This window comes from Lissotriton helveticus, chromosome 5_1 (genome assembly GCF_964261635.1).
Source record: "Lissotriton helveticus chromosome 5_1, aLisHel1.1, whole genome shotgun sequence".
NCBI lineage: Eukaryota > Metazoa > Chordata > Amphibia > Caudata > Salamandridae > Lissotriton > Lissotriton helveticus.
In genome coordinates, this window is record NC_136065.1 from 630501260 (window position 1) to 630524425 (window position 23166).

Here is a 23166-nt window from a genome sequence, read left to right on the forward strand (position 1 = left end):
TCCAACTGAGCTGCTGAATGGTAAAATTCCTTGAAACAGCTGAGGCCCGCTTCAAAATGTTGAAGGAAACAAACAAAATCTAGCAGTACCGTAAAAGGACTAAAGGATTAACCCAACGGTACCCCTGAAGATCAAGCTCTAGTGCGACACCTTGACTCTGTCTTACATCGATTATCACTGATTATACAACAGGGACACCCCGAACTGTTTTTATAATTTAACCATTCTCTCTTGCACACAGGCACTTTACTATATTACCCCTTGGTCGGCATCGAGGAAGAATTTATTGCTTAACTTTTTATGATAAACAGGCTGTTCAACATGATGTTAAGCTTATTTTAATTTTGTTGCTGCTATCTCACCATGTTTTTTTAAGGATGGAATCCTCGTCTTAACACGCACAAACTTGACTCATGTTTTATTAACCGATTTTCTCTCTTTTATATTGTAAAGGTTTTAAATAACCATGCACAATAAAGTATCTATCTACCTATCTGAAGCCTCTTATGTCGCAGCTGTTTGGGGCATCTCTGATGCCTCTAAACTGCAGCACATAGAGAAACCTAGTTTCTCTTCCCCAGTTGTGTTCTAATTATAGCTGTCAAATGGAGCTGAGAGTGCCTTATATTATTGACAAGATTTGTATTGCAATTCTGATGTGGCATTTAGTCTGGCGTAAAGAAACCCTCTCACTAACTAGAGATATTGTAAATGACGGCCTGAAATTAGAGGATGTGAGCAAAATAAGATGGTTAAGATATGTTGAATCTAATCTTCAGGTGGCTGGCTTACATAACCTTTATGAGGATTCAAAGATGTGCCTGTCAATATCTAAGAAAGAGCTGAAAATTCACTTATTGGTCCATCTACCAGCGAGGAGGCACAATGCTAATTTTAAACTTTCCACAGTCAGGCTATTTTACGCTGCTCCAAGTATAAGTATAATTAATATGAACTCCTCTTACCTACCGTTTGTTACGAATCTCCAACACAGATATATTTTAATGATCTTTTGTCCCCCTTACCCAGAAAATGAATTTTAAACAATGTTGTTTAGCCTTATATTATCTACAGCTACTGTCTGATCCCTTTACATGTTTCTCTTTGGCCTCATTCTTTTTATCTGCTTTGAGCGAAAGGAGATCAAACTTTTATTCTGACAGTTAAAATGTAAATCAAGATGTTGGGCTGTGCAATGTTTGTGTGTATACCTATGAATTAATATTTTGTTTGGTTATGATCTTTCTTAAACTTTTTTTTAAAATCTTTTTCTTACAAATTATGTTTTAATATATGTTATTTTAAAGCTTAATGATAGTTTTGTCTATTGATGTACATGTGTTTGTAGAATACTTTTTATGCCGATATTGTATTGGCAAAATAATGTTATTTCTGACTGACATTCATGTTTGACTTTATTTCCAAACATATTTCCAGTAAACAGAAATTCAGAGTAAAGCATAAGACCGCATGTCTGGTGGGCTAGTTTCTATCGGTGAAATACTAGTGCCACTACATGAGACAGAAAATCTGTGTCCCATTACTTTCAGTAAAATGCGATTGTGATAGCATTATGGAAAAAAAGCACCAAAAGCTGTGAAAATATCAGTGCTTAATTTGTAAACTATTAAGTGCCAGAGCCATTTTAGGGAGTCCACCACAGCTTACACCACCCAATGCCACTGCCATATCTGCCAATGAGAGTACCTACACAACTACCAATCATCACATTGCTATAAGTCTGACAATGCTGACCCACCAAAGCTAAAAGAATAGCTTGGGCTGTAGGTATTAGTTGTTTTTAATGTATTTCAAATTAATAAACAACTGTTGTTCTGCTCAACTTTAAATTACACAAAAAGAGCTGCCATGTGGCAGCTGTCATAAGTGGCAGAGTGACACTTAAGTGCTGGTGCCGTGCACCAGAAACCACCATCTCAAACTAAGCACTGGATAAAACTGTTGTCAAACTTATTTCATATTTTAGTCCTAGATATAACTAAACAGGCTGCAATACATATTGATAATGTAATGATTTTCCCAGAATTCTGAAGGATGGCCTGAGTTTTGAAGAAACTGCTACTGAATGGAGAGCATACACAAAGTGAAGCCAAAGGGAAGATTTGCACAAACTAGATATCTGTCTGTACCTCTCTATGGGGCATATTATCAAGAAATGGCGTTAACATTATCGCCGCTTTAGCGGCAGAAAACTGCCGCTAAAGCTGTGATAATTGGCTTGATAATATGCCCTTGTGAATTTCCATAGAAGCCCATGTTCTGGTGGGAACATGGGCATCTATGGGAATTTTCTACGGTGTATTATCAAGCCCATTATCGTCGCTTTAGCGGAAGTTTTCTGCCGCTAAAGTGGCGATAATAACGCCGTGCTTGATAATATACCCCTGAGTTCCTTCAAATTCACATTCGCTCTTCCTCCTAACTTAGCAAAGCTAAGGTAAAACTCGGTGTAATTAAGTATGAAGCCTTTATTTACAATGGGAACAATCTAGTCTAACTCCATCTCCAAATGCTTTGATTTTCCTTAAGTTTTAAAGCTTTATTAGAACGTTAATGATATACTTCATGACATGCCAAATATATTGTTGTGTAACACAGTAAATGTACCTAAAGAAATAATATGTTACAGATGATACCACCAATACTCCGATTCCATCTACCGGTGCACGTGGTGGTTTGTGGCAGCCACAAGCAATTTTGCAAACACAGTCGGCTCTCCATGCCTGGCACTCCATGCCCGGTATACAGGTTTCTTGGTGCAAAAAGAACAATGAGTCGGCTTCTGCCCGAAGCCATTTTCATAAATAGTAATATAGAAAATTTGAGCTATATACAAGAAATTGCATACTAATGGCATATCAATATTAGGAAATTGTAAGCTTTAAGGAATTTTTATAAAATGTAAGACATAAAAATGAAAATGGCAAAAAGTAGGAAAGTTGTAATTGTAACAATCTTGTATCATAAATATTCCATAGGATTATCCGTAATACAAAATAAACAAAAAAAAGACAAACCTCATAAGAATATATTATAATATGTAATATGGTATACAAATAAAAATCCACTAAATGGGTTGATAAATCATATACTTTGAATCTGCTTTAAGGGATATCAATAGGAAGAATTGTTTAGAAAATGTATTAATTTTAACAATATCATTTTTCTTGTAATAGCTAATGATAGTGGTCATATATAAACTTTATCTGGTTTGTAATAACAACAAACAACATACCACCATGCTCCAAAGGAAATGTTGTATGCATTGTTCACAATTAGTGTATTTGCTTGAAATCATTAACAGTCAATTATCAACTAAAACACTCCTAAAAGGTAGACAGAACCATTCATTACAGCAACTTCCTTCAGACTTATTAGAGAAAGAGCATGAAACATTAGAACTTCCCAATGCTCTGCTGACCTCACCAGGGGCTGTATACCATACAGTGCCCCAGGGGCGCAATGGACGTGTGTCTGTTTTTTGTTTTCTCTGATGCAAAAGAGGACATAATTTTGCCTCTATGGCCATGCCCCAGCACGGATGTGGGCTCACAGGCAAACAGGCCCTTAGACGACTGCCTGACGGTGAGCCACACTGTCAGTGCACCTTAGAGGGCAGTCCAAAGGGCGCGAGATAGGAGGGGTCCCATTGACCTGCAAGACATCCCCCTGCAGATGGATGCATTCATTCATGGCACCCTCCTGCACAGGGATTTCTTTCCCATCCTTGAAGTGCAGGTGGCTGTCTCTTGTACTGTGAAACACAAACAGGCTTTTAAGCCACCATTCTATATTTCACTGAATGCACTGCCACCAGGACAGGGGTGTGTGATATCATGACTGCCCAAGGGCAGCACATTCATGATAATAGGGAGCTCTATCCGTGTCTGCACCAAGCACACCTTTTGAAGTGTGTGCCATACCATAAACAATCATAGTGCGCCCTATTGGGTGCAGGTTATGGCCAAACAGTGTTGGTTGCCTGCCTGTCTTGGTGCGGTCTAGAGTTCCACATTCATGGTGATGCCCATCATTTTTTCCTGTTGTCTTTTTATCTTTCACAAATGCCAATGTGTGCACTGTTTTGCAGGTCTTAGTCTTAATCATAGGGCCACTCACATGCCTTTTTCATTGGGATTTTGTCACGCCAACCCTTTCACTAGAGTAACTAAGAATCCCATACAGGACAGTTAGAAAGATAGAGATGTCACACCAAATGCACTGCTGTGGTTTCTCAAAGCCTCAGTTTCAGCAGCATAGCAGAGGTTGTGCACAATTTACAGAGAGCCTTCAAATGAAGACAATAAGTACATAGCAGTGGACGTGGCTTCAACAGAGGGCCTTATTTAGTTCTCGGAAGATAGAATACTCCGTCACATTACGATCTCCATAGGATGTAATGGGATCACAATACGACGGGCGGGATATACGTCACTTAAGTGACACAATATTCCAATCCGCCAAGATCTAAATCAGGCCCAGAATCTGTGGGGGCATGTTCCAGCAGTGGTTCAGCAAAAAAGGCATGAATATGCATCTTTTAAAAAAAACACTTTAAATCATCCCTGTTTTACAAATGTGCCAATAGGTCCTTTGCTATATGCTCTGGTCCCCATATGTTCAAATTGCTATGCTAGTTTACTTTCAGCTTAGGGTGACACAAGTCAAAAGCTTCAGGAGACTCTGTGATGTGATCAGTGATGTCAGTGACCATGTCATGAATTATGTAATATGTAACATCATCAGCAGTGCATTGCGGGGGAGCAAGTTATAGTTAGCTCAACAAAGGTCTGCTCCAAGTCAGCTGGAGTATTTTTAAATCTCCCGCATGGTGGGAACAGCCTACCATGTTTGCTCCCATTTGGCGGGAGATTTAAAATGCTCCTGCCAGTCGTGAGCAAACATATGTTTCCCTGCCCGCACTGTCCCTGGGATGGGCTCCCTGAGACGCTGAGTCACTGAGCCGGCCCCAAGAAATGAGCTTCCTGGTACCACATTAGGCTCAAGGAAAGGGGCTGCACGCTCCCTCCCCTTTATTAAAATGGCAGTCTCAGAAGAAGGGGCCACAATCCATTTTAGGCACGGAGATGTGACTGTGCATCCCACCCCCTATAATGACATATCACCCCTGTGGATGGGGTTCCCCTTGGCCTCATAGAGTGTTTGGGAGTTGGGCCAAGTTCAAGTTCAAGTTCAGAAATTTATATAGCGCACTAATCACCCAGAGGGTCTCAAGGCGCTTGGGGGAGGGGGGTGCATTTACTTATCGAATATCCAAGTTTTTAGTTGTTTTCTGAAGGAGAGGTGGTTCTGTGTAAGGCGGAGGTGGGTGGGGAGAGAATTCCAGGTCTTGGCCGCTAGGTAGGAGAAGGATCTGCCCCCCATGGTGGATTTGCGCATGCGTGGGATAGCTGCGAGGGCTTGATTGGATGATCGTAGTTGGCGGGTGGGGGTGTAGAAGGTTAGTCGTGTGTTGAGGCCTTCTGGTCCAAGGTCGTAGAGGGCTTTGTGTGCATGGGTGAGCGAACGAAACATTATTCTCTTCTTGATGGGGAGCCAATGGAGGTCTTTCAGGTGACCGGAAATGTGAGCTTGACGAGGAATGTCCAGTATGAGTCTGGCTGAGGCATTTTGGATGCGTTGGAGTTTTTTCTGTAGTTTGGCTGTGGTTCCGGCGTAAAGGGTGTTTCCGTAGTCTAGAGCTGGTGACCAGGGCGTGGGTGACCGTCTTTCTTGTGTCGGTGGGGATCCAATGGAAGACTTTTTTAAGCATGCGTAGGATGTTGAAGCAGGACGATGAGAAGGCGTTGACTTGTCTGGACATCGAGAGAGAGGTGTCTAGGATGAAGCCTAGGTTGCGTGCGTGATCCGTAGGTGTGGGTGCGGTTCCCAGGGCAGGTGGCCACCAAGAGTTGTCCCAGGCAGAGGGGGATGAGCCCAAGATGAGGACTTCCGTTTTGTCCGAGTTTAGTTTTAGACAGCTGTTCTTCATCCACTCGGCTACATCTTTCATTCCTTCATGTAGGTTGGTTTTGGCGGTGTTTGGGTCTTTGGTGAGAGAGAGGATCAGCTGGGTGTCGTCTGCGTAGGAGATGTTGAGGTTGTGTTGTCGTGCGATGGAAGCGAGAGGGCTCATGTATACGTTGAAGAGGGTGGGGCCGAGTGATGATCCTTGTGGTACGCCGCAGATGACTTCGGTGGCCTCTGATCTGAAAGGGGGGAGGCGGACTCTCTGGGATCTTCCGGCGAGGAATGAGATGATCCATTCCAGTGCTTTTCCTTGTATACCGACGTTGCTGAGGCGTTGTATAAGGGTGCTATGACAGACTGTGTCAAAGGCTGCGGAGAGGTCCAGTAGGATGAGGGCAGCTGTTTCTCCGTTGTCCAGTAGTGTTCGAATGTCGTCTGTTGCTGCGATGAGGGCGGTCTCGGTGCTGTGTTTGGCTCGGAAACCGGCTTGTGAGGGGTCAAGGGATTTGTTGAATTCAAGGAAGGCGGCGAGCTGACTGTTGACGGCTTTCTCTATGACTTTGGCGGGGAACGGGAGGAGCGAGATGGGACGGTAGTTCTTAAGTTCAGTGGGGTCTGCTGTGGGTTTCTTTAGAAGGGCGCTTAGTTTGGCATGTTTCCAGTTTTCCGGGAAGGTAGCAGAGTTGAAGGAGCAATTGATGCCATCTCGGAGATGGGGTGCGATGATAGAGTTTGCTTTGTTGAAAATGTGGTGGGGCAAGGGTCGGTTGGCGATCCTGAGTGGATGGAGTTCATCAGGCGGATGGTGTCTTCGGTGGTGATTGCGTTCCAGGCGTAGAGGTTGTTAGAGTGCGGTTTTGGTTCGGGGGTGGGTGAAGTGGGCTGGTCTTCGGATTGGTTTATGAAGCTGTTATGTATGTCTGCGATTTTGTTGTAGAAGAATGAGGATAGAGAGTCGCAGAGGTCTTGGGAGGGGGTGATGTCGTTGGAGCCGGCGTTGGGGTTGGTAAATTCTTTACGATGTTGAATAGTTCCTTGCTGTTTTGGGCGTTGTTGTCAAGTCGATCCTTGAATGCTGATTTCTTGGTGGATCGGATGAGTTGGTGGTGTTTGCGGGTGGCGTTCTTGAAGGAGGCCAGGTTGTCAGTGGTTGGGTTTTTTCTCCAGGCTTTCTCGAGGGTACGACAGAGCTTTTTGGATATCTTAAGGTCGTCGTTGAACCAGGGGGCTTTTTTGTTGCCTTGCTTGATTTGATGGTTTTTCAGTAGTGCTAGTTCGTCAATGCTGTGGGTAGCCACACACCACCCGCCCCAAAACTATTATCCCAATCACCCCCTGGGACCTAGCCTACCCTTGGGGTATTGTTTGGAAAGGTGCAGGAAAGGCGCAAGAACCACACCATTTTTTTTTAATGTTGCCATGGATTTGCAGCAATTTGCCATGAGTTTGCACCATTATTAAAAAAAAACTAATTTCTGACCCCAGGCAGGGTCCCTTTGAGACCCCACAATGAGGTCTAGGGGGTCAGGTGATCCTTTCCCACTATGTCTTTTTATTGTGTTTTTAGGACCAAGGACTGAGTCCAAGTTTTAACATAGATCCCACCATTTCCTTGATCATGTGATGGCAGTCAATCGCATCTAAGCCCAAGGTCTGCATCCTACGATATTCAAAGTTTTTAAGCATTAATTGCTAAAAAACTACGGGTCGGATTTACACCAAATTTAAAAAAGGACGCTTTCTGGACCAAGATCAAGCTTTCTGTACAATTTCATATAAATTTGTTCAGCAGTTTGGCATGCAGCTGTAAGTTCCTATAGAAAAAGGAATGGGGAAAACGTATTTGGGACCCCGCTTTATCTTGGCCCCTGCTTAATGGATCAACTCAAAAGTTTCCAAATGCAAACTAGTCAAAAGTATCACGTTGTTTAGAAAGTTTAATGGAGATTTGTCAAATGGCACCAAAGTTATTAGCAACACACAAAAGGCTTTACCTATGGAAACGCAATCCTGACTATGACTGACCAGTGGCGCCTGCCACTGGGTAATTAATATATATATTATTAGTGCCTCAGCTTTGTTATGCCTTTAACTCATTATGCATGAGGCAAAGAGACACTCCTCCAACCCCTAATGATCAAATGGTAAACACAGGCGGCATTGGCGACAGTGAGGAAGCCTTTGGGTTGTCCTTGTGTCACACAAAGCAAAGGAAGGACAACGCAAAGGCTTTAGTAATATTTACAAAGTCACAAAAGGCCTGGTTTGCATGGCCTTGCTTGGGTTTGTAAAAAAATGTAAATGCAAGTTAGATGCTTGCGCTGTATTACATTACATTTCACATTTGGAAGGCGCTCAATGGGTGGAGCATGGACATTCCCATGCATCCACCCATGAATTTTGTCACATTCCCAGATATACAAAGAGTTGTAAACCTGGGAATACTTCAAAATGCTATGAGTTCCCAAATGAGGAGTAACAAGAAGAAATATATTTATTTCTCCTCGTTATTTACTCTTTCCACGTGTGCTGAATGCTGCAGCACACACAGAAAGAGGAAATGCCTTTAAGTATTGTTTTTGTGCAGGAAGATGTTCCTTCCTGCACAAAACAATCATGCCTGTAACACGGGTACCCTTTCACTATGGTGCAGATGCGTCAGCTGCCACCAGGCACTAAACACAGGGCACCAGCGCAAGGAGAAAGCAGAAATGCTCTATATCTTTGTAAATAGGGAGCATTTTGTCTGTCTCCCTCTCACACAACGCAGTGCAGCATTTGTGCATGCTGCCCTGCGTTGCATGAAATTTTAGTAAATGTGCCCCTAGGTTTTGGAGATTGATAACAATAAAAAAATATTGGAATCCATAATGAATATATTTGATATTTTCTTCTTTCAAATCATTGCCTGTGAATACCGAAATAAAACCAAGATATTAGTCAGCTGTTTTATTATGAATCGTCTCTAATGAATGTCACCTTTCATCTTCTTTGAAATTAGTGACAGATTAAAGCTGTTCATCTATTACTATTAGAGCCCATATTAATCATAAGGGACAACTATTCTATACTGGGTTAACTGAAGAGGGTACAGTTACTCCAGCACTGGGATCCTGTATGCCACTATTTATTTATGTATTTATTTGAAGGTTTTGCATAGCACATATAACACTTGGGGGAGACAGCGGGGTTTACACAGGAGTAATTTCCTCAGTAATCAGTGTGTTTGCGGCAGTCACATTTCAACCTATGAAACTGTGCAGGTGTGTGTGAGATGTAACTTTTCTGAATAGCAGAGCCATGGGTAAGGGCAGTGTCTATTTAAGAACAGTTATAACAAAATTTCAGATTAGATCATGGTCTAAATATTTACAGGTTACAAGTCTACAAGGAGCGCTTTTAACCCGGGTTGTAAGCATAACAAGAAATAAGTGTCTTTATTTATGTTGATCAACACTACTCTCTTTTGGTAAAGCAACTACCTCAAGCTTCACAACTATGCACTCTTAATGAAAATAAGCTTGTTTTTCTATTTTCTTGTGCCTCTAGAAAGTAATTAACAGGTGTTAATATTCTGTGAGTCCCTTTGTGCACACATGTATATTACTTGCTAAGTACTCATTATACCCTACGCATATTCAGATCATGTGTAATCCTTACCTTGATGTGAGAATTCTCTGTTCCTACACAGGATCAAACACTCAAATTGCATGAACAATTTCTAAGTCTAGCCAACATGTTTAAATTCAAAGCTTCAAAATCATTCAAAGTTAATTTCTCAATACAACTTGGTTATCAGAACAAAACGAGATCCTGATTACAAATAGCAAGGCCCTGGCTTCAGCAACATTGCAGCATGATCTCTAAAAAAACATGAATGTAGGAAAGTGGAATATTATGTGGTATGGCTGGGTGCCCTTATCATGTAATATTAACACAACGCCTCAAGGATGATCCTTGGATTCACACTAATAAATTCTTAGCTCAGTCCTGGTACAGTGGCAAGAGCAGTCAGTCTTTACTAGAGGAACACAAGCGAAGCATTTCAGAGTACCAATATGGATGATAAGTATTTCACACGACTCTAAAGAAATCCAGCACTTATTTATAAAAATAGAGTGTATTTTTATCTTAAGTTAGACAGAAAAACAAATGGAATAAAATACACATAACCAAAGTTATAGATTGTATAAGCAATATTAAATCAGTGCAGTAAAATACATAGACAATGTAACATTGCTGTCAAGTGAAAAAACCACTAATGACAATTGGTCACTTGCAGGTCAAGTTACATGGAACCCTTACAGGGGTACACTCATGCGGGCCCCAGGACCAGGCCACCAAAGTCAGATCTATTTTACGTAGCCCGTCGAGTCCGGGTGCAGAGTTGTCCTGGATGTCCCTGGTGCTGAACGGGAGCCGTGCTGGTGCTGATTTTACCGCTTATACGGTGCTGCAAGAAACAGAGTACAAAAACACAACAGATACACAGCTGCTGACATCGGATGATGATTGCACGGTGTTCCCTGCAGATGCAGTGTCGAGTGTGGAGTTGATTACTAGATCGGTGACCAACAAGCCTTGACAGTGGTAATCACAGCAAAAAATGACTAGAACTTTACTGGGGCTGGTGGAGTGACACTGCAGCTTAAAACTTTAGATCAAGTAATACAACTCCCACAATGCTTTTAGATGATCCCATGTACAGCCCGATGGCTGGCAATTGTTTGGATCCAGCATTTGTTTTTACCTACAGTTTGCAGGAGACTAGTGCCACAACTCCAGGGCAGACTGAGGGTGCTTCTGGCTTCCGGAGGGGTCCCTCTCTTTGAGAGTTCAAGGTTTTAACCAAGGACGAGGGTCATTCACGTGGTTCCACATCTGCTGTCACTGGGACAGAATATCCCTCTTTTGCTTTGGTGCTGTGGGCAAAGTCCTGTTGTCGGCCACATGGGTCTCCTCTTGGTTCTTCCTTGATGCAAGTTATTCAGATCTTAGGTTCTGGTGTCATGGGGGGTACCTGAAACCTTAGATAGATTTAGGGGAATTAGGGGTGTGGGACTAGTAGCCAATGGGAAGCTAATCCCTGCAGGTAATCCACCCCTTAGGTGACCACATCCGGGTATGTAGATCATCTTTTCTAACCTGAAACCATTATTCCTGCCCTCCTAAAGATAGCAGGGTTCTATTTTAGGTGTACAGATCATGCCGCCCACCCTGGAGGTTTTGCCAGCCTTCCTGGAGGTGTACAACTCTTGCATACCTAATTTCCCACCTTGCCTTGGTGCAAGCGTGCCTGCGGAATTGGGAGGTCTGTGTCCTCATCAGGGGGACAGCCTGAATGCATATCAGAGGCGATGCAAGCCTCTGAAGCTCACAGCCTTGATGTGACAATTCACTAGGCTGCTTGGGAGGAGAGAAGTGTGACCCCCTTCATGCCCAAACCTTTGTTCTTCACTCCTGGGAGTTATCACACTGCCTGGTGGGGGTCAGAATCCTCTGTTGGCGGCACCAGGCATGGGAAAGTGCGGGATGCTCAGCCAGAACACCATGAAGCTGGGGCAGCCAGGTGGGCAACCTCTAAGGTCACCAGCTGGGTGCATGCCACATCACCCAGAGCATGAGATTCATGTCGGGTTAAAAGGCACGTTTTTGATACCTCAAATGACATATTTTAGTGGTACCATAATGGAGCTGCCAATCTCAAGAGTGCCCGGTTGGCAGTCTATGTTATCTTACGGACTGCTAACACTTATAGTAGTTTTCAATGAGGAACGCCACTATGGGGGCATATAGAATTGTACTTATATGTATTTTCTTTTAATATATTACACCCTGCCTCCTGGGCTGAGCAGGCCTACCTTAGGGGTGTCTGACATATAGTATAGGTAGTGCATTTGACTGTGTTACACATGGTGAGGGCACTGTCGAGTTGGAGCAGTTTGCAGTGCTCCTACAGTCTGCAATGGTAGGCCTGCTGTCACTAGTTTGTGTGGGTTAACCAGGGTGGCCCAAACCATGCTGCAGCTCTGGGGACCCCTTTATCACCTATGCCCTAGGTACCCCTGGTACCATATTCCAGCTATTTATATGGTGGCAAAGTCTTTGCCAATTTGGTATTACCAGGTTGAACATACAGTTTTGGGAGAGGTCACTGGGGTCTTGGCAGCAGGCTCCAGTGCAGAGTCTTAACCATCAGAATTTGGAGCAAAAAGTAGGGGGTGATCATGCACAATGGGGCACTTCCCTACAGTGAAAGTTCAAGGACAGGTGGGAAAAGTAGTTTCTCTGCACACTCCAATACTGCGGTACATTCCTCACTCCAGGCAGCACTGGCACTCTGACCACTGCCAGGCTTTCCTTCTATGAAATGAACCTGGTGTGAGAGGGTTTGCACCCCCACACCCACTGACCCATAATCAGTAAGCCATGCCTCCTAACATGCCCATTGACAAGACACAATAACATTTTGTGCAACCGGTCTGGCCGCTGAGTGTAAGGTTTCTTAGCGGGAACCAAGTGCAGGTGGATTGTAAGGATTTCTACTAGATGTTGGTTACCATAATCCATTCTTGCTAAAGCTAGGACTTGGATGACTTGTTTGAAGTCAGAGACTGGTAGGAGCTGGTTTATAACATGGAGCATTCTAAGATGGAACTGTGCTCCCTTGGCAGGGTTGTTAATGTGTTGTTCTAGGAGGGTCACAACCATTCCAACCTTTCTCACATAATATATTTCTCAGGTTATGTAAAGCCTTTCATTTTTAGACCACAAGGGTAACACTCTAAAAGGGTTAACCTAATATTAAAACATAGCACAATGTCTCACTAAACACATCCTAGGTTTAAATGTACCCAAGAGATGAATCTAATGAGATTCATCCCCTGTTAAGAGATCTGTTTAAGGGAAGTGTCCATCTGACCTCCTATAAATGCAATTATGAAATCGTATACTTCTGTTTTTGTTTGTCTAAGGATACCTCTCTTTTTCCAGTCAGAACACTACACTGAACTCAGCCCAAACCTCTCCAATGCACTTTTACTGTGTCACAAATGTGACGGATATCCTGCTCACTTTTTTATAAGTGCATTATATCCTGTGGCACTTGTAATAAGGTAGACTGGGTATCTGTCATGTTTGTAATAGAGTAACTTGTCTGCCAAACTCTAAATCAGGCCCATTATTTTCCTTTTATGGTGGTATTACTGAGACTCCATTGGACCCTTTGTGTCAGTATACTATGTTGTAGGGAGCTCTGGCTTTCTAAGTGAGCAAACAGACACTTCGCATCACATGTACTCATTCACTGTGCCCTACCTAATGCCTTATTTAACTTCATCTGGTGTTAACCTTTGTTCATGCTGTAAAATATATGATCCTGTGTGTTCACCTATATTAATGTGATTACAGGGTCCAGCTTTCATCGCTTGGCCACACTTGAGCATAAAGCAGAGGTACTACCAAATTGAGTAACCAATCTAGGACTCAAGGATCCCTCTCATGAGAGGGGTCCCAGGGAGGTTTCTAAAATCAAAAGTACCTCAGGTCTACATGATGGAAAACTCCTCCTGAGACTTGATGGAACAGCTCCCTCCAATTGTTCAGTGCTCCCCTCATTCTGATTGACCTACAGCTGTGTAACATGCACACCTTTCAGTTACATCATCCCATCATTCCTTAATGACATTACATATTCTCTGCAACTCTGACTGACACTAGGATGCTCCCTGTTTGAAAACACATGCATCATTAACACAGACAAACTCTAGTCAAAATGAAAATACCAAGCACAGTAATCAGTAATCTGATATCAAGACATAATAAGACTCAAGTAAAATGTGAGCACAGCCCAGCTGAATCTCAATACCATTTCTTCCAAGTGGGTCTGAAATACATAAAGCCAACTATGCACCTTCCATGTGCTGCATCAATTCCTCACCATAACATGTTACTCTTAAATATGAAGAGCCCTCCCTACTATGGAATTCTGTGGTTGCAAACCCTGTGTGCTGAAAAATCCCAGTGCTTGCATCTATAAAAGCCCCTTTTATTATGTAGTCAACCTATTTTGTAATATGGAAAAGTTTTTCCGAATCGCAAAATGGGTTTAGCGACCGATATCGATTTGCGATATGTAACGGGCATGAAATTGATGTTCCTTCCAAACTGTGATCTGGTATAGTATGAATCAATGGTTTGCAAACCCAGTCTCAAACTATTGATCAACGGCACATTGCATATTTGAGGTGGTAACTGATTCGCAAAGGGAAAGGGGTCCTTTTTTGACCATTTCCCCTTTGTGGATTGAGGTGGTAGCCTCAGAGTGAGTAGGGAGTAGTCCAGGGGACTACTGCCTACTCAGACTGAAGTTTTCCGGAGTATAAAACCTTTTTTAAAAAACAGCCGGGTTCCTTTAAGCAGCATGGCCTGCTTTAAAAAAAGTTCTCTGTTTTGGAATGTAATCACATGGATGTAGTCTGTTGTCCCTTGCAACCCATTGTCCTTGTGATTTCAGTGAGTCAAATGGGTTGGTAAAGGGCGTATTACCTAAATAATATTAGTTATGCATGTCATTCTGTGGCCCATTGCGATTTCTTATTCGAATCGATTTGCAAAACATTAGTGCTCAAAATACGACAGCTGTTTGCAAATTGAACCTTAGTACATATGGCCCTAAGCACTTTCTCCTTCTGTTTTTCCATTCTGTAGATAATTCTAGCCTGTTTAACTGATAGTAAAACTTTTTCCAGGAGCTCAGACTATTATAAGAAATCAATTTTTTTAAACCTACAAACTTGAAGTGAACCTACTTTGCTTCTCAAGGTGTATTTCTATCTACAGCCAGTGTAACAACTATCCATGCTGTGTGTAGTTGTCTACGTCAACTGCACTAATATGCCCCCAAGGAGAGCGGTGAATATATTCTAACACTCACTTTTTCACTTGCTTTTATGAGTATGTTTAGACTTAGAGTATAACTGTCTCCTTTGGAGTCGCAAAGTGCCCTATTGGTTGATGTTTGCAATGACTTGAACTTTCGCTGCAAGATTCTGGAATAACTTTATATTATTTTGCTTTGCTGCAGGAGGCTTCCCAAATGATTGTGGACGACTAGTGTGCGAATGTGACAAGGCAGCAGCGCTTTGCTTCAAGACAAACATCGGCACCTATAACTGGCAATACAGATTGAAGCTAGATTTTACTTGCAAGGGGAGCAGTCCTGCATGCTGAATTCTTAGTTTTAATGAAAATTGTAATGAAAAAGGATAATCAGCAGTAAGCCTATGACCTAAATAAAGGACTTCAAGCATAGAGCTCCACCAGACTTTGTATTCTGTAAATCTTTGTCAGAAGTATGTATGTTTCCTCCTGTATGATGTGAGATGCAAGGCAGTAGAAGGTGGATCAAAGCCTTGAGAAATACATCAAATTTTGCTTATACCACACCTCTTGTAACCCAGTTTTCTATCAGCCTACACCTCTCAGAGAGGATCCCAGACTTCCTCAAACAAGTCTGAAATACTCAAATGAGCATCTCACTCTCACGGGAAACGGCCTTCATACACGGGGTGAGCCAAGTTTGCCATTTCCCCCCAAGCGTAACCATGCAGATGCATGGTTAAGACAGTGTGCAGTCTGGATGCTGGGATGGGCTGGCACAGGAAGAGAAAGGATCGGGAGAGGACACAGTGTGGTAAGTGGGGCTGGGCTGGGTTTGGGGGGGTAGTTATTAAGGGTTGCGTTAGTTTTTAGGGCTCACAGGGGTTGGGGTAGTTTTTTGGGCTCAGTGGGGGTCGAGGTTTTTTTCAGCCTTTGGGGGGGTCTGGGTAGTTTTTAGGGCTCAGGGGTGGGTTGGGTAGTGTTTCAGGCTCAGGGGGTTGGGCGTTGTGTTTAGGGTTTGGTGGGGTCAGGGTAGTGTTTAGGGCTCAGGGGAGTCAGGGTGTTAGGGCTCGGGGTAGTGCTTAGTGCTCAGGGGGGCGGTGGGGTAAATTTTGTGCTCGGATAGTGCTTAGGGCTCTGGGGATCAGGGTAGGTTTTAGGGTTTGGGTACTTTTTAGGGCTCAGGGCAGGGGGTGCTGGGGTGTGATCTTTACCACACATTCCTTTACCAGTCATACCTTTACCACAAAATTGCGTGGTAAAGGCTTGCGTGGTAAAGGAATGCGTTGTTAAGATACATTCATTGTTGGAGCAGCGTTGTAGAGGCACGCTTGGTTTAGCCATGCATGCCTCTGTCATACAACCCACTGTCACTTCACGCCATTCCCTAGTAACTGCATCTTAATATTTTATTCCTATCCTGGCCATGTAAACACAGGCTGGTACATTCACATACACATCTTGACCAAAAAAGGATAAGGCAGAGTTTCAAGTGAGAAAACCTAACAGCTGGTATAACACAGGGATTCAGCCACAGTTAATATCTCCCAAGAATGCTCTTCAAATAACAATTTGAATATTTATTCCCTCACTCCACTAACAGACTCATATTTAGTCATAAATGATGAAATAACGGACTAGAGAATATACACAACAAAATTGCTATGGTCCCCTCAAATTTCCTTGTATGGGAATATTTTAGAGGTTCTCAAACAAAACTGAAGAACACAGAAAGGAACCCCCCCTTTTTTTGATTGTCTATACCCAGTCCTTTCTGGTTTATCTGGGAAGCTCTCTTCTTTTGAAGGAATATTTTAGAGGTGCCAGTCACTTCCCCCAGATCTCATGGGGGCAGTTTGTCATCAATGGTATGTTTCCCACTCCAAAAACCAACACATTATTTTGCAAGTAATGCATAATCAACTTTTGCTACCTCCTTTGACCCTGTTGAAAAGAATCATTTGTGTTGTCTGTATTGCTGTTGTGTTACGTTGGTGATCCTACATATCCAGACTGATTACAATATGTTAACAGCTTTGTGAAGGCCTGAGACAAGTATAAACGAGACAGAACGCCAATCAATGCAGGACATTACCCATTTTTAAACAAATCCATGTGTGATGGTGTCAGGTTCTTGTCGGTACACACATTTGTGTCTCCAAGTTTGCTGAGTTAGCATGGACCCTTCGATCCCTTGTGCCAATAGAACCAAAGACACACAGTGGATAAGTACAAGGGGAATGGGGTCAGGAGGACTAAAAAGAGCATTAAAAAAGTTAAATTAAAATAAATGAGAAGACATCGCCCATAACTGGAGGTCGCCAAAGCCCCTCTCACGGATGGTGTGGCAGAGGGACGTGGATTGTCGTGCTCGTCAGGAAGAAATGGTCTACTAGGCACAGGGAGGCCCCAGGAAGCATGACAAAATCTGCAGCAAATGGTGGACACTTCTTGAACTAAGTGTGTGACAATGATACTGTATCTACAGTGCTTATACACCTTAAGCATAGTCATGTGATTTTGTTTAACTTTATGTGGAGATTGCTAAAAAACTAAGAAAACTAATTACATTTGGTTATAAAAAATAATAAGAAACATGGTGCATGTCTCCCTGTGGACAAAGAATCGCTGTTGTCACTTCTCGGTTTCACATCACCTTCCATTTACAAAACAATATCCAGAGATTCTTACTTGGCTTATCTTTGATAACCCTCTTTACCTTTCCCCCCCAGAGAACGTCTGCTCGTCTAAGGAGATTTCAACAGAGTTCCATGAAGATATTTCTCATTTTCTTTGCTGTTTATATTTTCCGATTTTACTCTTCCCTGGATGTATTTTTACACCAAGGGCTTCAATGTTGCAGATAAATATTATAATAATACTTTACACTCAGCTTTAAAATGACGTGTCCTCTCCGAATTAACCTAAATTGGTCTATCACGCTCCATATTTTGCTTTCACATTTCCCAAATTCGCAAGCCTGCATTTCTTCATTCAACCCCACCATGCATGTTCAGCTTTCACTTCACACTACACTCTCACGGTTAGTTTGACATCTCTTGGACTGGCCTTTGCTTGTGCTCACTGTTTAGTAGGTTTCATGATTACTGTTTTCATCAAGAGTCATCACCACTCTGGGTTAAAACAAACAATGCACATCACGTATCCATGTCGCACTATTAAACACGCTATTTCACTGAATTTCAGACAGGCGCAGCCCGTGCAGGTAAGAGCAGTGGGGTGGGGTGGGTGGGGAGTTGACAGACAATGACGAGGTAAACTTCATTTTTAAAAACGAAAACCACTTACCTTGCACAAGGTAAGTGGCTTTTGTTTTTTAAAATTTAAGTTTACCTTGTCGTCGTCTGTTGACTCCCGCGCCTCGCCCCACCGCTCTTACCTGCATGGGCCACGCCTGATTTCAGAAATTATTACCATCCTTTAGAGTGAAAAAATAAAGGGTGTAATTTAGCTGTCACTCATTCCTGGGAAATGATGCAGAAGCTTGGAACCCACTACCAACTGGAATCGACAGCCGGGGATGCCTGCATCAGTCTCCACTCCCCTCCAGGTCTCAATGCGAAGGATCCAGAACATGAACAGCACATATTTATGATGATTTCAAGTCTCTCAAGATCTTCCAAATCTCGAGGGACTTGAAATCAAAGTGGCAGGAGAACCCGCATGCCAATAATCAGTCCTCCCGACTGAAAGCGAGTTTGCCCTGCGCGAATGAAGTAAAGAGCATCAGAAATAAGGAACTTGCTGAGGATATGTTTATTCGGGCAGCCCACGACGCATCCAGAGCAGCCGGTTAGAATCCGCAACAGCCTGAACTGCTGTGGAACCCCACTGCTGCATAGGAACGCTTGCGTAAATACATTCGAGGGCACGTGGGGTTGCCGCGTGTCCTCCATAGGTTATAAAGCATATACTACATCACCTTTCCCTTTACACTAACAAAAGAAAATCAAATAAATAAAATCTTGTTAAACATTGCAAAAGATAAGAATAATCTACACAGAACGAAATGCTAGAAGAAAACTGTGATACAACATAGGAGAAAAATATACAGGGGCAATAAACAGAAAGATTGTTACATTACAAAATCCTTACATTTCAAATGTGTTTTGATAGCACGGGATCTTGCTATTGAAGTGTTGTTAGAGTTAGACACTAATACACTGCCTGAGGCAAGCAGAGAGTCAAAAGAACTACCAGAAACACCCTCATCAGTAGGGGCTGAAATACAACCATCAGCTGAAGACGGCTGCCCCAAAACAGATGGTTGTATCCAAGTCGCAAAATCAGATTCTCATAGAGGATTAGATCTGCTAATAATGATGTTGGGTTGCTGAGGCGTCAATTTGACTATTGTTGTTTATTGCACCACCCTTTGCCCACCAACAACACTGAAGCTTTGCCTACCATTCCACCTGGGCTGTGGCGGAATAGATGGATTTTCCTTTAGTAACTTTTGCAGGACTTTTTATGAGTACCCAGTCTCTTTCTGAAAATACATGAACGATACATTGTGTTTGTTGTCAAACTATTCTTTCATGTTATGTTGTGAAAGTGTCACTTTGGAAAAAGGTTTTTCTTTTGAAACAGTAACTTTATCTAACCGATCATTTAACCAAATGGGGAACAGATTTATGTGAGTTTCCCTGCCTCTAAGGAAGGAAAAAGGTGTTACAGCTGTAGTATAATGTGGGGACGTGTTATAACACCACACATTTTATTTAATAAACATTCCAACATCCATATTGTTTGCCATTGCAGTTTGTATGCCCTCCTTGATGAATCTGTAGCCCGTTTCAACCAATCCATTAGATGAGGGAGCATACAAAGCTGTATGTAAGTGTATGATGTCATGATGTGCAAAATATTTAGACGTGATCAGACATAAAGTGTGAATCATTATCCATGACTACTTGTTTGGGTGAACCCTCAATGAAAAAAACCTGTCTTCAAAATTCAATGGCTTACTCAAAATCTGCAGATTTCACAAAGGAGAAGTGCATCGATGTAGAGTGATAATCAACAGCAGCAAGTACCTCATATGATCTTGTACCAAAATGAACAGTCCTGAAAAGTCAAAACCTAGGGGCAGATTTATGAAGGCCTTGCGCCGCCGGTGCGTCATTTTTAACATGGGAAAAAGTGACGCACCGGCGGCGCAAGGCCATCATAAATCTGCCCCCTAATTTCTCCCATTCAACATCAGGATACTGGACAGGATGCAACGAGGTATTGTGTGTTTCTTTGTGCTTGTCGGAGGTGAGACATTCAGGGCACTTATCAATCCAGAACCTGACTTGGGCATCAATTCCTGGCCACCAATAGTACTGTTTGAGCTTCATGATGGTTTTTGTCGAAGCTAAATGCCCTTGATGAGCATGTTTAATGATGGTACCCCTTATTTCGGTTGCGGGTACATACACAACCTCTCTCATTAGTAAACCATTGGCTAAAGACAGTTCATCCACAACTTGAGCATAGGATTTTAATGACACACTTAGGATTCTTTTTTTTGGTCAACCGTGAACCACATACTCACAGACTTTGCCACTGGTTTCATCCTCGTGACATGAAGGCAACCAGTCCAGTTCACTCAGCCCTCCACACAAATCAAGGCTGATGGTGTCTACAGACGCTACACTGACCACATCATCAACAAAGCCATTCTCTTCCGTATCTTCAACAGGCATACGTGACGAACAGTCAGCGCAAAAGTGTTTCTCACCTGGTACATGCCTAACTTCAAAAACGAATTCTTGTAATTTGGACACTAAACTTGTTAATCTTGCCAAAAGATTACTAGAACCATTGGAAAAAATGTGAACAAGAGGTTTGTAATCAGTTTGAAGAACGAATCTATGACCCCAGACGTATATTTTAAATTTGTGAATGGACAGGCCACCGCCTCCTGTTCAGTTGTGCTATATTGTTTCTCACACTGTTTGAGGGCACGTGAGGCAAATGCAACTGTGTTTTCTCTACATGTCAGCTGTTGGCTTCAACTAGCTCCAAGACCCATTTGACTAGCATCTACGGTGATAACAGTAGTAAGACTTTCTTGAAAGGCACTTAAAGCAGGAGCTTTTTCAATAAGTGTCTTGACCTGAATGAATGCATCTTCCTTGTCTTGAGACCATGTGTACTTCGTTCCTTTCCTTAAAAGTGAGCGGAGAGGATTCGGGAACAAACCAGGCATAATATTCAGCGAAGCCAAGAAGGGAGAGCACAGCATCCCTGTCATTAGGAGCCTTAGCCTCTTAAATGGCTTTGATGAGTGACATGTTTGCCTGGATACAATTTATTTTAAGGAAATTGTTATGTTTTAATTCGGTTCACATTCTTTGAATGTTAAGTGAATGCTAGGAGTTTGGAACATTGGAGGGGCATTTGGAGAAGAGGATTTGTAGCCGCTAGCTGCGCTTCTCTGTACTGGTGTTTGAGGATGTGGAATATGCTTGAAGTTGTTCATCAAGTGTGTGGATTTACATTCCAAACTTGGCTATGAGTTGAAGACCGAAAAACCTTCAGTAACCTACGCGTTGATACAGTTTCTTTGGTGCCTGCTGGATTTTCCCCTTACTGCAAGAGTCCCAAATTTCCTTAGTGCTTAAAAGGCATATTTACGCAGCTTGGTCTGGAAAGGTATTTTACCTACTATTTACTGCGGTATGTACTAAATCTTTGATTAGCAGTTTTATATTTGCCATTAATTGCAAATTTCATTTGCGGCGTTCCAGTTCCCGCGACCCCACCTCAGGTGTGACATGTTTGCTCCATCTATTACGTGTACACATACCAAAGCTGCCCTTTGACTTGGCGAGTTATGCAGGCCTGTGAGTGACGCTATCACGTTACGGACACAATTACATGCCAACATTTTGCCTTGGAGAATTTTGCAAGTATGCAAGTAACACCATCACGTTATTACCGCAATTACGTGCCACCATTTTAACATCGGAAATAAACATGTGGTGCCACTGAATCTCTGACAGAATATCGAGGCTGAAAATATCGACAGACAAAATATCGACGTTGGAATATCGAAGGCAAGTATATCGACACCCTATCTACAACATGGTAAGTACAAAAATATCGAAACAAAAATATCGATGTTAAAAATATCGTAATTAAAAATATCGTTTTTTAAAACAAAGGTAAAATTAAGTAAATAGTACTTATATATATTTTAAACTTATGTTAAAATGTGTTATAATGTTTAAAATGAATAAATAATACATATTTACTATTAAACATTTAATTAAAATTAATAATTAAATATATAATATATACTTAAATAATTATAATATATACATTATTTTTTAAATAATTATAAAATATTAACAAATACTACAATTTAAAAATACATCAACACTCATAAAATAATAACATAAATAATAATAAATAATTATATTTAATAAATAATAACGATTAAATATACTTTCAATATTTTTAAAATTAATTAAATGCAACATTATTTAACATCTTAAATACATAAATAAATATAAATAATATTGAATAGCTTAAGGGTAAAAATTACTATTTAAACTCCAGTGAGTGCAACAGTAGGGAAAGCGTTGGATCGCGGGTATGTAAAAATATCTATTCCCACTCCAATGAGTACAACAGTAGTGAAAGCGTTGGATAGCGTAAGAGTAAAAATTACTATTCCCACTCCAGAGAGTGCAACAGTAGGGAAAGCATTGGATAGCGGGTGGGTAAAAATTACTATTCCAACTCCAGTGAGAGGAACAGTAGAGAAAGCATTGGATAGCGGGTACCGGTATGTAAAAATGACTAATCCCACTCCAATGAGTGCAACATTAGGGAAAGCGTTGGATAGCGTAAGAGTAAAAATTACTATTCCCACTCCAGAGAGTGCAACAGTAGGGAAAATGTTGGATAGCGGGTGGGTACAAATTACTATTCCAACTCCAGTGAGTGGAACAGTAGGGAAAGCGTTGGATTGCGGGTATGTACAAATGACTATTCCCACTCCAATGAGTGCAACATTAGGGAAAACGTTGGATAGCATAAGAGTAAAAATTACTATGCGAACTCCAAAGGGTGCAACAATATGGAAAGCGTTGGATAGCGTAGATTGGCTAATTACTATTCCAACTCCAGAGGGTGCAACAGTAGGGAAAACGTTGGATAGCGTAGGGGGAAAAATTACTATTCCCACTCCGGAGAGTGCAACAGTAGGGAAAGTGTTGGATAGCGTAGGGAGAAAAATTACTATCTCCACTCCAATTAGTGCAACATTAGGGAAAGTGT

The 23166-nt window shown here is 42.0% G+C and overlaps 1 protein-coding gene across 1 annotated transcript in view; it reads left to right on the forward strand.

The window, feature by feature from the left end:
* LOC144754796 (basic phospholipase A2 homolog ammodytin L-like) overlaps positions 1–15303 on the forward strand; it is a 354218-nt gene extending 338915 nt beyond the window's left edge. Inside the window, exon 6 of the mRNA XM_078643010.1 lies at positions 15077–15303. Coding sequence (XP_078499136.1) covers positions 15077–15222 — 146 coding nt within the window. The 3' untranslated portion in view covers positions 15223–15303. The remainder of the gene's footprint in view (positions 1–15076) is intronic.
* The last annotated feature ends 7863 nt before the right edge of the window (positions 15304–23166 follow it).